At 39.3% G+C, this 13183-nt stretch overlaps 1 protein-coding gene across 1 annotated transcript in view; it reads left to right on the plus strand.

Annotated features, from left to right (window-relative positions):
- Positions 1-2072: 2072 nt before the first annotated feature.
- Positions 2073-13183, plus strand: part of Eip78C (Ecdysone-induced protein 78C) — a 104156-nt gene continuing 93045 nt past the window's right edge. The window contains exon 1 of the mRNA XM_090171760.1: positions 2073-2914. Coding sequence (XP_090027886.1) covers positions 2716-2914 — 199 coding nt within the window. The 5' untranslated portion in view covers positions 2073-2715. The remainder of the gene's footprint in view (positions 2915-13183) is intronic.

A 13183-nucleotide genomic window follows, 5' to 3' on the forward strand; every position in this document is an offset into this window, starting at 1 on the left:
AACACAATCAACAATAAGGTGCTTAGTTTAATACGCTATATTTGGTAATTCGAGACAATTTCTAGTGGGTTTAAATCACGATTATAGTCATAACTGGCGATATCAACCGGTTTCGATAATCGATTTTAGTCAAATATTCGATTAAACCGGTTTCGGTAAAACGATTTTAGTCAAATATTCGATTAAACCGGTTTCGGTAAAACGATTTAAGTCAAATATTCGATTAAAACGGTTTCAGTAGAAATATTCTAGTCAGACTGGCGATATAAACCGGTTTCAATAGATTCTAGTCAGACTGGCGATATAAACCGGTTTCGGTAAATCGATTTTAGTCAAATATTCGATTAAACCGGTTTCGGTAAAACGATTTTAGTCAAATATTCGATTAAACCGGTTTCGGTAAAACGATTTTAGTCAAATATTCGATTAAACCGGTTTCGGTAAAACGATTTAAGTCAAAAATTCGATTCAAACGGTTTCAGTAGAAAGATTCTAGTCAGACTGGCGATATAAACCGGTTTCAATAGATTCTAGTCAGACTGGCGATATAAACCGGTTTCGGTAAATCGATTTTAGTCAAATATTCGATTAAACCGGTTTCGGTAAAACGATTTTAGTCAAAAATTCGATTAAAACGGTTTCAGTAGAAAGATTCTAGTCAGACTGGCGATATAAACCGGTTTCAATAGATTCTAGTCAGACTGGCGATATAAACCGGTTTCGGTAAATCGATTTTAGTCAAATATTCGATTAAACCGGTTTCAGTAGAAAGATTCTAGTCAGACTGGCGATATAAACCGGTTTCAATAGATTCTAGTCAGACTGGCGATATAAACCGGTTTCGGTAAATCGATTTTAGTCAAATATTCGATTAAACCGGTTTCGGTAAAACGATTTTAGTCAAATATCCGATTAAACCGGTTTCGGTAAAACGATTTTAGTCAAATATTCGATTAAACCGGTTTCGGTAGAAAGATTCTAGTCAGACTTGCGATATAAACCGGTTTCAATAGATTCTAGTCAGACTGGCGATATAAACCGGTTTCGGTAAATCGATTTTAGTCGAATATTCGATTAAACCGGTTTCGGTAAAACGATTTTAGTCAAATATTCGATTAAACCGGTTTCGGTAAAACGATTTAAGTCAAATATTCGATTAAAACGGTTTCAGTAGAAAGATTCTAGTCGAACTGTCAAATAAAAATAGAAAGATTGTAGTAAATTAAAAGCGGTTTAAATTTTTTAGTCAAACTGTCGATTAAACCCAGTCTAAAAATATTCCAGTCAAACTGCCGATACAAACTTGTTTTTGTAGAAAGATTCTAGTAAAACTGCCAATATAAACCGGTTTTAATAGAACGATTCAAGTGCAAACTGTCAATTAAAACCGGTTTAAAAGAAATATTCAAGTCAAACTGGCGATTATAACCGGTTTCGGTAGAAAGATTCTATTAAAAATGTCAATTAAAACCGGTTTCGCTAGAAAGATTCTTTTAAAAATGTCGATTAAAACCGGTTTCGCTAGAAAGATTCTTTTAAAAATGTCGATTAAAACCGGTTTCGGTAGAAAGATTCTACTAAAAATGTCGATTAAAACCGGTTTCGGTAGAAAGATTCTATTAAAAATGTCGATTAAAACCGGTTTCGGTAGCATGGGGAACGTTATTTCCCGGCTCAATACTCTTCGAATAGGATTTTGCCTAGCTATATATAAATAAGAGCGCTGTGCTTATTGACGTTTTCCCAACGAAAAAAATACGCCGGCAAACTGTAGCTCCAGCTGTTATTTGTAATGTTCGTTACAGATTATTTTGCGATTTAGTAATACAGTCTAGATTTCACGCGTTATATAACGCGTATTATTATGAAGGAAACTTTACGTTATACATTCGCGATTTATCTACCAAATTACGTTTAAAAGGAAATGTAAAGGCAAAATGGTTCCGCTTCCTGCCGAACGATGTCGCTACGAACGCGACGAAATCAATTCGAGATAACGGTACTGTGCCGTTTTCTCTAACAATTCTTCCACTTGTTCAGGCGCTCGTTGCGAAATAAAAAAATCTCATCTCCGAGCCGAGGCTCCGAGAAAGAGAGATGTTTCGAGGCTCGAATTAACCTTTAGCCGCTTTTTATCGTGACGGGATCGAAGCGTGACGTTAAAATGACGTTAAAAAAATAGTAGACGAAGATATCGAATTTGAAGGGTGGCGCTGCTAGTGTTGGCGACAAACTTCAACGAAGCGCGGGCTTCTCCGTAGGACGCGTAGTTTTTGAGGCTTCGAAAAGAGAACGAGTGGGGAGCGCTTAATTCCACCAATTCGTCAGCCGGTGTTTATTAATATCAAATTTCGTACTGTGTCGGTCCGCGCGCCGGGCCGAAATGACTGGCGTGGCCGACGAAGGCTGTCGCGATTGCGTCCCGAGTAGCCGAAGACAGCCGTAGTCAGCCGAAACGGTCGCCGCAGCGCCGGGAGACTCGAATCAACGCGGTCGTCGTTAGCGTCGGCAAACATGTTCTTGGACGGAAGATGAGGTGTAGGCCTTGCCGAGATTGCCCTAACGTAGCATGGCTCGCGGGGCGGCCCTCGTAGGCGGCCGTGCAGGGACTGGAGGCTCAGCGGCGTCCCACGGAACCAAGACGGCGTTCGCTTCAAGACGAGAGTCGCTTCGGCGGGTGAGATTAGCGGGAGCCGATGTTGTTTCCGATTCGATATGGAAGATGAAAAGCGCGCTTCTCCCCAACCACCTCCCGAGAGTTCGCGAAACAGTTTGGAAGCTCTGATTACGCCCAAAACCGAAGTCGTCTCTTCCTCCGATTTGGGGTCAACCAGTGACCTTAGCGTCGTTTCTACCCCCGAAGACGGAGAGGCCTCCGTTTCGTCACCCCCTTCGCCGCCCGTCGGGTCAAGGGGTAAGTCTACTACGTTTACGTACTTTTACTATTGGCGCCGCTACCTACATTCCCTCTCCCTTCTAACCTACTGACACGTTGATCCGCTCTCTCGCCCCGAATAGCTCCGATGGGCTCGACGACCTTTACGCGAGTTTCCGGAAATGTAAACAGCGTGGACCCATTCGTTGATTTTATTTCTCGACCGTCGTACTCGAGCTTTGCCAGAAACGCTCCACGACCCCAACCCCCGATCTTTCAGTGTCTTAGAACCGTCAAATCTTATACTACTACTACGTATTATAAATAACTCAACGCGAGTATTTTTCTAATTCCTCTCAGAAATAGCGTACATACCTAAATTAAATATACTTATCCGGGAGTAAATGCACTTCTGATCATAGTCTATTAAAAATATCACATCATGCAACCCAATCTATTTGCCTACATTGGTTGTTAGCCAAAAATAACACCTGCCTAACCGCAGGCGCAGCGCAAAAACTCGCTCAATTTTAAAAAGAGTATGGCGTGCTAATGCGAATTTCCAAGAGGTATTTTCTTCATAGTGAATAATGTAGACGCTATGTTTTATCGGAATACAACGCTACAACACACAATATTTCTATATTACTGATAAAACATGTACTTTTCACTAATTCGATTAGATAAGCTATCGTAAAATTTGTAATTTGAACCGTGAACAGTATAACGATATTAAATTGCGGATAAATGCTTAATATAACAACTCATAAGTGGCTTCATTGTGTTTCCTTTTCCCGTTAATGGTTTTCATCATTTACTATATTAACGTGTTAATATAAAAAATATTAAAGATACAATTTTATTCGTTAGCGTTACTTCGTTCCACGCGACACGCTGTTCTCCAAGATTTGTCCAAATCAATAAAACTTCATTGGAAAAGGATTACAGATGCGGTTCTCTTACAAAATACTTTCCTTTTTTACCTTTGATATTAAAAATAATAAAACGACTGTATGGAGCCGGGGTTTATTAATACATTTTTTTTTAATTACTGGTAATAAAGGTAAATATTTTTTATTCAGAAAAATGGTCTTGTAGAAATTTTTTATATTAACTTCTAATATCAAAGCGTTTAATTTCATTTCATTCATCATACTATTTATCATACTTTATAACGATAACATCACGTTTAAATTAAATTCATTTAACAGACCATTTATCACAATTAATAATTTTGATATTACGTTTAATTTCATTTCATTCATCAGACTTTATCACAATTTATAATGGTAATATCACGCTTAAATTAAATTCATTTAACAGAATATTTATCATTATAATATTACGTTTGAATTAATTTCATTCGTCACAATTTATAATGGTAAAATAAGGTTTAATTTAATTTAATTCATCAGACTATTTATGGAATTTTAAAATGTTAATATCACGTTTAAATTAATTTCATTCATAAGAATATTTATCACAATTAATAATGGTACTATCACATTTAATTTTGTTCATTAGATTATTTATGGCATTTTATAATGGTGATATCACATTTAAAATAATTTCACGCATAAGACTATCACAATTTAAAATGATAATATCAAGTTAATTTCATTTCAATCGTCAGACTATTTATTACAATTTATAATGGTAAAATCATTTACAGATATTCGTACTTTATTTTCTTAGAAAAAATAAAAATATTGTTTGCAATGTTGATCTTGCGCAAAAGCCTGATGGCTGTTAGATCAGGCAGATGTCAGCTGCATAGTACCGTTGCTTGTAGAGGTTATAGTGAGTGTAGGGAACTGTTGGCTAGCGTGACATGAAGTGCTTGCCACCACCCTCCTACGCATTGTAATCCGGCCACCTGAATTTAATGTCTTTGAAAGTCGCTTGATGACTATTAGCCTAGCTGATAATTATTATTATTATTAAACTTAAAATTTTGTCGCATGATTTACATACAGTGGGTGGTTAGAGAAGGTTCTACAGAACTTTTTAAATATTCTTAATAAAAACTACGAAGGCTTGAAAAGGTATCACCAAATAGGTGGTGTCTAATAGTGCTTTAGTTAAATCACAGGTAAAGTAAAGAAAAAAAATTTATTGCATACAAATTTTTGGGTTTACAGTGGGAGGTAAAACTAATATTAATTAAGTCTAATGTACTGAAATTTACGACCAGGTCAACCAAATACCTAAACCGAACTTCCAAACAAACCATTACACTATCGGACAACATAAAGATACGAAAATGGGGGTAAAATAATTCCCAATCCCCCCCCCCCCCGCTCTAAGGAAACAACAACATAAAGATACGAAAATGGGGTAAAATAATTCCCAATTCCCCCCCGCCCTAAAGAAACAACAACATAAAGATACGAAAATGGGGTAAAATAATTCCCAATTCCTCTCCCCCCCCCACGCCCTACGACAATAACAACAAAGATACGAAAATGGGGGTAAAATAATTCCCAATCCCCCCGCCCTAAGGAAACAACTACATAAAGATACGAAAATGGGGGTAAAATAATTCCCAATCCCCCCGCCCTAAGAAAACAACAACATAAAGATACGAAAATGGGGTAAAATAATTCCCAATTCCTCTCCCCCCCCCACGCCCTAAGACAATAACAACAAAGATACGAAAATGGGGGTAAAATAATTCCCAATCCCCCCGCCCTAAGGAAACAACTACATAAAGATACGAAAATGGGGGTAAAATAATTCCCAATCCCCCCGCCCTAAGAAAACAACAAAGATACGAAAATGGGGGTAAAATAATTCCCAATCCCCCCCACCCTAAGGAAACCATAACATAAAGATACGAAAATGGGGTAAAATAATTCCCAATTCCTCTCCCCCCCCCCACGCCCTAAGACAATAACAACAAAGATACGAAAATGGGGTAAAATAATTCCCAATCCCCCCGCCCTAAGGAAACAACTACATAAAGATACGAAAATGGGGGTAAAATAATTCCCAATCCCCCCGCCCTAAGAAAACAACAAAGATACGAAAATGGGGGTAAAATAATTCCCAATCCCCCCCACCCTAAGGAAACCATAACATAAAGATACGAAAATGGGGTAAAATAATTCCCAATTCCTCTCCCCCCCCACGCCCTAAGACAATAACAACAAAGATACGAAAATGGGGGTAAAATAATTCCCAATCCCCCCGCCCTAAGGAAACAACTACATAAAGATACGAAAATGGGGGTAAAATAATTCCCAATCCCCCGCCCTAAGAAGACAACAACATAAAGATACGAAATTGGGGGTTAAATAATTCCCGATCCCCCCCCCGCCCTAAGGAAACCACAACATAAAGATACGAAAATGGGGTAAAATAATTCCCAATTCCTCTCCCCCCCCCCACGCCCTAAGACAATAACAACAAAGATACGAAAATGGGGGTAAAATAATTCCCAATCCCCCCGCCCTAAGAAAACAACTACATAAAGATACGAAAATGGGGGTAAAATAATTCCCAATCCCCCCGCCCTAAGAAAACAACAAAGATACGAAAATGGGGGTAAAATAATTCCCAATCCCCCCGCCCTAAGAAAACAACAAAGATACGAAAATGGGGTAAAATAATTCCCAATTCCTCTCCCCCCCCCACGCCCTAAGACAATAACAACAAAGATACGAAATTGGGGGTAAAATAATTCCCAATCCCCCCGCCCTAAGGAAACAACTACATAAAGATACGAAAATGGGGGTAAAATAATTCCCAATCCCCCCGCCCTAAGAAAACAACAACATAAAGATACGAAATTGGGGGTTAAATAATTCCCGATCCCCCCCCCGCCCTAAGGAAACCACAACATAAAGATACGAAAATGGGGTAAAATAATTCCCAATTCCTCTCCCCCCCCACGCCCTAAGACAATAACAACAAAGATACGAAAATGGGGGTAAAATAATTCCCAATCCCCCCGCCCTAAGGAAACAACTACATAAAGATACGAAAATGGGGGTAAAATAATTCCCAATCCCCCCGCCCTAAGAAAACAACAAAGATACGAAAATGGGGGTAAAATAATTCCCAATCCCCCCCACCCTAAGGAAACCATAACATAAAGATACGAAAATGGGGTAAAATAATTCCCAATTCCTCTCCCCCCCCCCACGCCCTAAGACAATAACAACAAAGATACGAAAATGGGGGTAAAATAATTCCCAATCCCCCCGCCCTAAGGAAACAACTACATAAAGATACGAAAATGGGGGTAAAATAATTCCCAATCCCCCCGCCCTAAGAAAACAACTACATAAAGATACGAAAATGGGGGTAAAATAATTCCCAATCCCCCCGCCCTAAGAAAACAACAAAGATACGAAAATGGGGTAAAATAATTCCCAATTCCTCTCCCCCCCCCACGCCCTAAGACAATAACAACAAAGATACGAAAATGGGGGTAAAATAATTCCCAATCCCCCCGCCCTAAGGAAACAACTACATAAAGATACGAAATTGGGGGTAAAATAATTCCCAATCCCCCCGCCCTAAGGAAACAACTACATAAAGATACGAAAATGGGGGTAAAATAATTCCCAATCCCCCCGCCCTAAGAAAACAACAACATAAAGATACGAAATTGGGGGTTAAATAATTCCCGATCCCCCCCCCCCCGCCCTAAGGAAACCACAACATAAAGATACGAAAATGGGGTAAAATAATTCCCAATTCCTCTCCCCCCCCCCACGCCCTAAGACAATAACAACAAAGATACGAAAATGGGGGTAAAATAATTCCCAATCCCCCCGCCCTAAGAAAACAACAAAGATACGAAAATGGGGGTAAAATAATTCCCAATCCCCCCCACCCTAAGGAAACCATAACATAAAGATACGAAAATGGGGTAAAATAATTCCCAATTCCTCTCCCCCCCCCACGCCCTAAGACAATAACAACAAAGATACGAAAATGGGGGTAAAATAATTCCCAATCCCCCCGCCCTAAGGAAACAACAAAGATACGAAAATGGGGGTAAAATAATTCCCAATCCCCCCGCCCTAAGAAAACAACAACATAAAGATACGAAATTGGGGGTTAAATAATTCCCGATCCCCCCCCGCCCTAAGGAAACAACAAAGATACGAAAATGGGGGTAAAATAATTCCCGATCCCCCCCCCGCCCTAAGGAAACCACAACATAAAGATACGAAAATGGGGTAAAATAATTCCCAATTCCTCTCCCCCCCCCCCACGCCCTAAGACAATAACAACAAAGATACGAAAATGGGGGTAAAATAATTCCCAATCCCCCCGCCCTAAGAAAACAACAAAGATACGAAAATGGGGGTAAAATAATTCCCGATCCCCCCCCCGCCCTAAGGAAACCACAACATAAAGATACGAAAATGGGGTAAAATAATTCCCAATTCCTCTCCCCCCCCCCACGCCCTAAGACAATAACAACAAAGATACGAAAATGGGGGTAAAATAATTCCCAATCCCCCCGCCCTAAGAAAACAACAAAGATACGAAAATGGGGGTAAAATAATTCCCAATCCCCCCCACCCTAAGGAAACCATAACATAAAGATACGAAAATGGGGTAAAATAATTCCCAATTCCTCCCCCCCCACGCCCTAAGACAATAACAACAAAGATACGAAAATGGGGGTAAAATAATTCCCAATCCCCCCGCCCTAAGGAAACAACAAAGATACGAAAATGGGGGTAAAATAATTCCCAATCCCCCGCCCTAAGAAAACAACAACATAAAGATACGAAATTGGGGGTTAAATAATTCCCGATCCCCCCCCCCCCCGCCCTAAGGAAACAACAAAGATACGAAAATGGGGGTAAAATAATTCCCGATCCCCCGCCCTAAGGAAACCACAACATAAAGATACGAAAATGGGGTAAAATAATTCCCAATTCCTCTCCCCCCCCCCCCCCCCCCACGCCCTAAGACAATAACAACAAAGATACGAAAATGGGGGTAAAATAATTCCCAATCCCCCCGCCCTAAGAAAACAACAAAGATACGAAAATGGGGGTAAAATAATTCCCAATCCCCCCCACCCTAAGGAAACCATAACATAAAGATACGAAAATGGGGTAAAATAATTCCCAATTCCTCTCCCCCCCCACGCCCTAAGACAATAACAACAAAGATACGAAAATGGGGGTAAAATAATTCCCAATCCCCCCGCCCTAAGAAAACAACAACATAAAGATACGAAATTGGGGGTTAAATAATTCCCGATCCCCCCCCCCCCCCGCCCTAAGGAAACCACAACATAAAGATACGACAATGGGGTAAAATAATTCCCAATTCCTCTCCCCCCCACGCCCTAAGACAACAACAACATAAAGAAATCGAGGGATATTTCTTAACGATCGTAGAAGTTAAAAAAAAAAATGCCAATTCACGAAGATTGACGAATCTAAGAGTCATCCCGATTGGTCCGCCAAAATCTAATAGAATATACAGTGCAATTTCGCTATATTGTTTTGCAGTGTTGTCGCGTTTAGTGGCCGGGGATCTATGACAACGTAACAAGGTTATTAGGTATCGAAGAGAAACTTTTCAGCTGGTTCCGGGCTCCGTGCTTCGCGTGATTAAAAAGGGGGTGAAGGTGGTGACGGAAGAGCGAATCGATGGCTACGCGCCGCTGTACTGCGCTTGTGTGTGTGTTTTATTTCGAGCTTTCCCCCGTAAACGGCGCTTCCCCGCATTTTCCTGGTGTATTGTAAGGCCCCTCGCGCTTTTTACACGTACTCGTGTCGACCCCCCTGCCCCCCCCCTTCGTACTCCTCGCGTTGTTTTCTTTTTTATATTTTTTTACGCAACGATAATGACAGAATTCTAAATGGGCCCGTTATTTAGCGAGATTTTTTACGACGGGCTTACGCGATTGAGTTGCTGTCTGTCAAATATTCAATTTCATCAATCGAATCTTATTTTGTTATTTGTAATTTCTAATATTGTTCTCTTTAATTCCAAAATCAAAAATATTTAAAGTTATGTAAGCGAAAACTAACCCTAAATCAACCTCTAGTGGGTGGTATTCTTTGTCAATTACAACATAATTTAGAACAATTAGTTGAAAAAAATACCGTTAAATATAAATCAGATATTTTACGCGATTCCTATTAGTGAAACGTTTTTGTTATGTTACCAGTACGATTTTACTTATTTTGTGAGAATGATATATTGATGGATTTTTGTTTACTTGGGTAGTTCGCTTTTCTGATAATTTGTTTGTTTTTTTTGCTAGTACAATTTAATAATGGATTTTTGTTTATTTTGTGAGTACGATATTATGATAGGTTTTGTCTATTTTGTGAGTACGATATTATGATAGGTTTTTGTTTTTTGCTAGTACAATTTAATAATGGATTTTCGTTTATTTTGTGAGTACGATATTATGATAGGTTTTGTCTATTTTGCGAGTACAATTTAATAATGAATTTTTGTTTATTTTGTGAGTACGATATCATGATAGGTTTTTGTTTATTTTGCGAGTACGATATCATGATAGGTTTTGTTTATTTTTCGAGTACAATTTAATAATGAATTTTATATATTTTGCGAACTTCATACGAAATTCTGATAGTTTTTAGCGAATACTCGGTTTCCCGACAGAACAAACGTCGGCGGCTATTAGGAGCGATGTGTTTGTCTCCGGAGCCCTTGTCATATTTCTTACTTTGAGTTAATTGAGATATGGCCTAAAGCGATCTCCGATTTATTAACTCGCGCGTTGTATGCGCTCTAAAGATATTCCAAATCAATCAATAGTTTTGAAATTAAACTTGCGATTTCTTTCACCAGGCAGTCCATTTCCGGTGTGTTTAACTACACCGTAGTGTCGATTCGTCACGGAGTTAAAATAGCAACGTTAATTCCGGTTTTAGTTTTATCGGAAATGGGGGCTCTTTTTTTTAAAGTTCGGCATTTTCAAACGTTGGCGTGAGTTCATTAATTCGCCTTTTGAGCGCGTTCATTACGCTACAGTTGCTGTCTGTCCGCCGAACCGTCGTTACAATAATTTACCGCTTCATTCATTTTGCAGAAATAAAAATAATTATAATAATAAATAATAGAAATTCGTAAAAAAAGATAGTGGCACAATTTTAGAAACGTACTAATTTATCGAGAACTCATACATTTTGCGTCGCTTCTATGGGGAGGTTTTTCGTGGGGAAGCGAAGTGGTTATTTAGCCTCGTTTGAAGCAGAATTGTTACCATTCTCAACCATTCCCGTAGAATAAAATACCATTTCCGCCCATTCCCGTAGTAAAATACCATTTCCGCCCATTCCCGTAGTAAAATACCATTTCCGCCCATTCCCGTAGAAAAATACCATTTCCGCCCATTCCCGTAGAATAAAATACCATTTCCGCCCATTCCCGTAGAAAAATACCATTTCCGCCCATTCCCGTAGAATAAAATACCATTTCCGCCCATTCCCGTAGAAAAATACCATTTCCACCCATTCCCGTAGAATAAAATACCATTTCCGCCCATTCCCGTAGAATAAAATACCATTTCCGCCCATTCCCGTAGAAAAATACCATTTCCACCCATTCCCGTAGAATAAAATACCATTTCCGCCCATTCCCGTAGAAAAATACTATTCCCTCCCATTTCCGTAGAGCCAAATTCCATTCCCAACCCATTGAAATTAAAATATTTGGTTTCAAACCACTCCCATTCCATTCGCCATAATTTTCTGATTCCCGCCCATTCCCGATTCGAAGTATCGTGGCCAGATTGAAAATCTGTTACTTTTTCCCATCCATTCCCTAACCGAAAATACGACATCAATTTGACCCCCGTCCATTACCGCGGTAAATAGTGAAAAAACGTTTTCAGATCGCTCTCTCGGGGTTACAATGGTGGTCAGTAGCGGCGCTAAGGTTTTTCCACAGGTGGGATAATTATTTTGTGGCCCCTAAGAATTTTGTGGCCCTTAGCGGGAACCTCGGGTTGGCCATATTTCGCAAAAGTGGTGAAATCGAAAAAACCCAATATTTTCCAGCAAGCGAGAAGTGCAAGGTCATTTTATATTGTTGCGGCTCTCGTAGCGTTTACTGGACCCCTACTGACCTTGTATCCGACCTGGAGGGGACACGTGCACGCCCGGCGTATTTCCCTAAATTCCCTTAAGCCGCTTTCTTTTCTTTCTATTGGACATTCAAATTTCTCTCAATTTCCGCTCCCTTCCTCCCGAATCTGTCTGTTAATGGTCTACTATCTTCTTGAGTAAACAAATTGATTTTGAAAGATTTGTTTTCCAGAAATACGTTTCTTAGCAATAATACAAATTTCTAGAGATAAAAAAATTCATAAATTCAAATATGTGGCCCTTTTAATATAAATATGTGGCCCCTCTCAGAAATGCAGGGGGGCTAAAGCCCACTTCAGCCCACCCTTAGCGCCGCTACTGATGGTGGTGTGTTAAAATTCGAAAACACCCCTACTGCACTAACTTTGCGTGTTTTCCAACTGGTTAAAGGGGTTTTCACTTTATATAAAGGCCATGTTGATAGTAAGTGTTGCTAGCACACGCATGGGTTAATAAAAGATTTCGTTCCCGCCGACGATTTACCGAAAACTCGTGCTAGTATCTTGCCGCCAAATGTACTAGATATTTTGCATTTCTTAACCTGCAACTGGGTATAGTCATTGAATTGGGAATAATACTGCTAGAATTACAATTACGATTTCGGTTGCCATGGTTACGCGGGACCTGTTCTGATAAGACTGTACGAAATTCATCTTTACAATTAGGCGGTAGCGCCATCTATATTTTGTAAAGTTATATGGCAAAAAATAAATAATTATTAGCTAACTCACCGTAGCTTGAGTTAAAAAGGATCGTGTTGACAGAATAAAATTATTTTTAAACAACTTCAAAGGTTTGTTTGATACGAGTAATCATACATTTCAATTTCGGATCAGATTCGCGAAAAAATTCAATTGCAATATAGTTTCCACCACTAGAGACAGATGCCGCCACGGTAGAACGATAAAGTTGATAAAGTCTCCTTATTGACTGAAATCGGTCCCGCGCTAGCCAGATTTAGTCGTACCTCAATGGGTATAGTTACATATTTAATTGTACGGTTTGTCAGTTAACTATTACAAGAATAAATGTTTTTCAAATAATATATCTTTTTATAAAGTAACGTGGCCTTCTTGTTTAAATGTGGCTGTTAATAATAATCATAATCAGCTCGGCCAAGAAAGTATTGAAGTTACTAAGGATATTGGACTACAGGATTCTGATTCCCATCGTCGCAGCCTTTGTAGCTTAAATTCGTCTGCTT

Source organism: Leiobunum rupestre, chromosome 4, assembly GCF_980474605.1.
Source record: "Leiobunum rupestre chromosome 4, qqLeiRupe1.1.hap1, whole genome shotgun sequence".
NCBI classification, from domain to species: domain Eukaryota; kingdom Metazoa; phylum Arthropoda; class Arachnida; order Opiliones; family Sclerosomatidae; genus Leiobunum; species Leiobunum rupestre.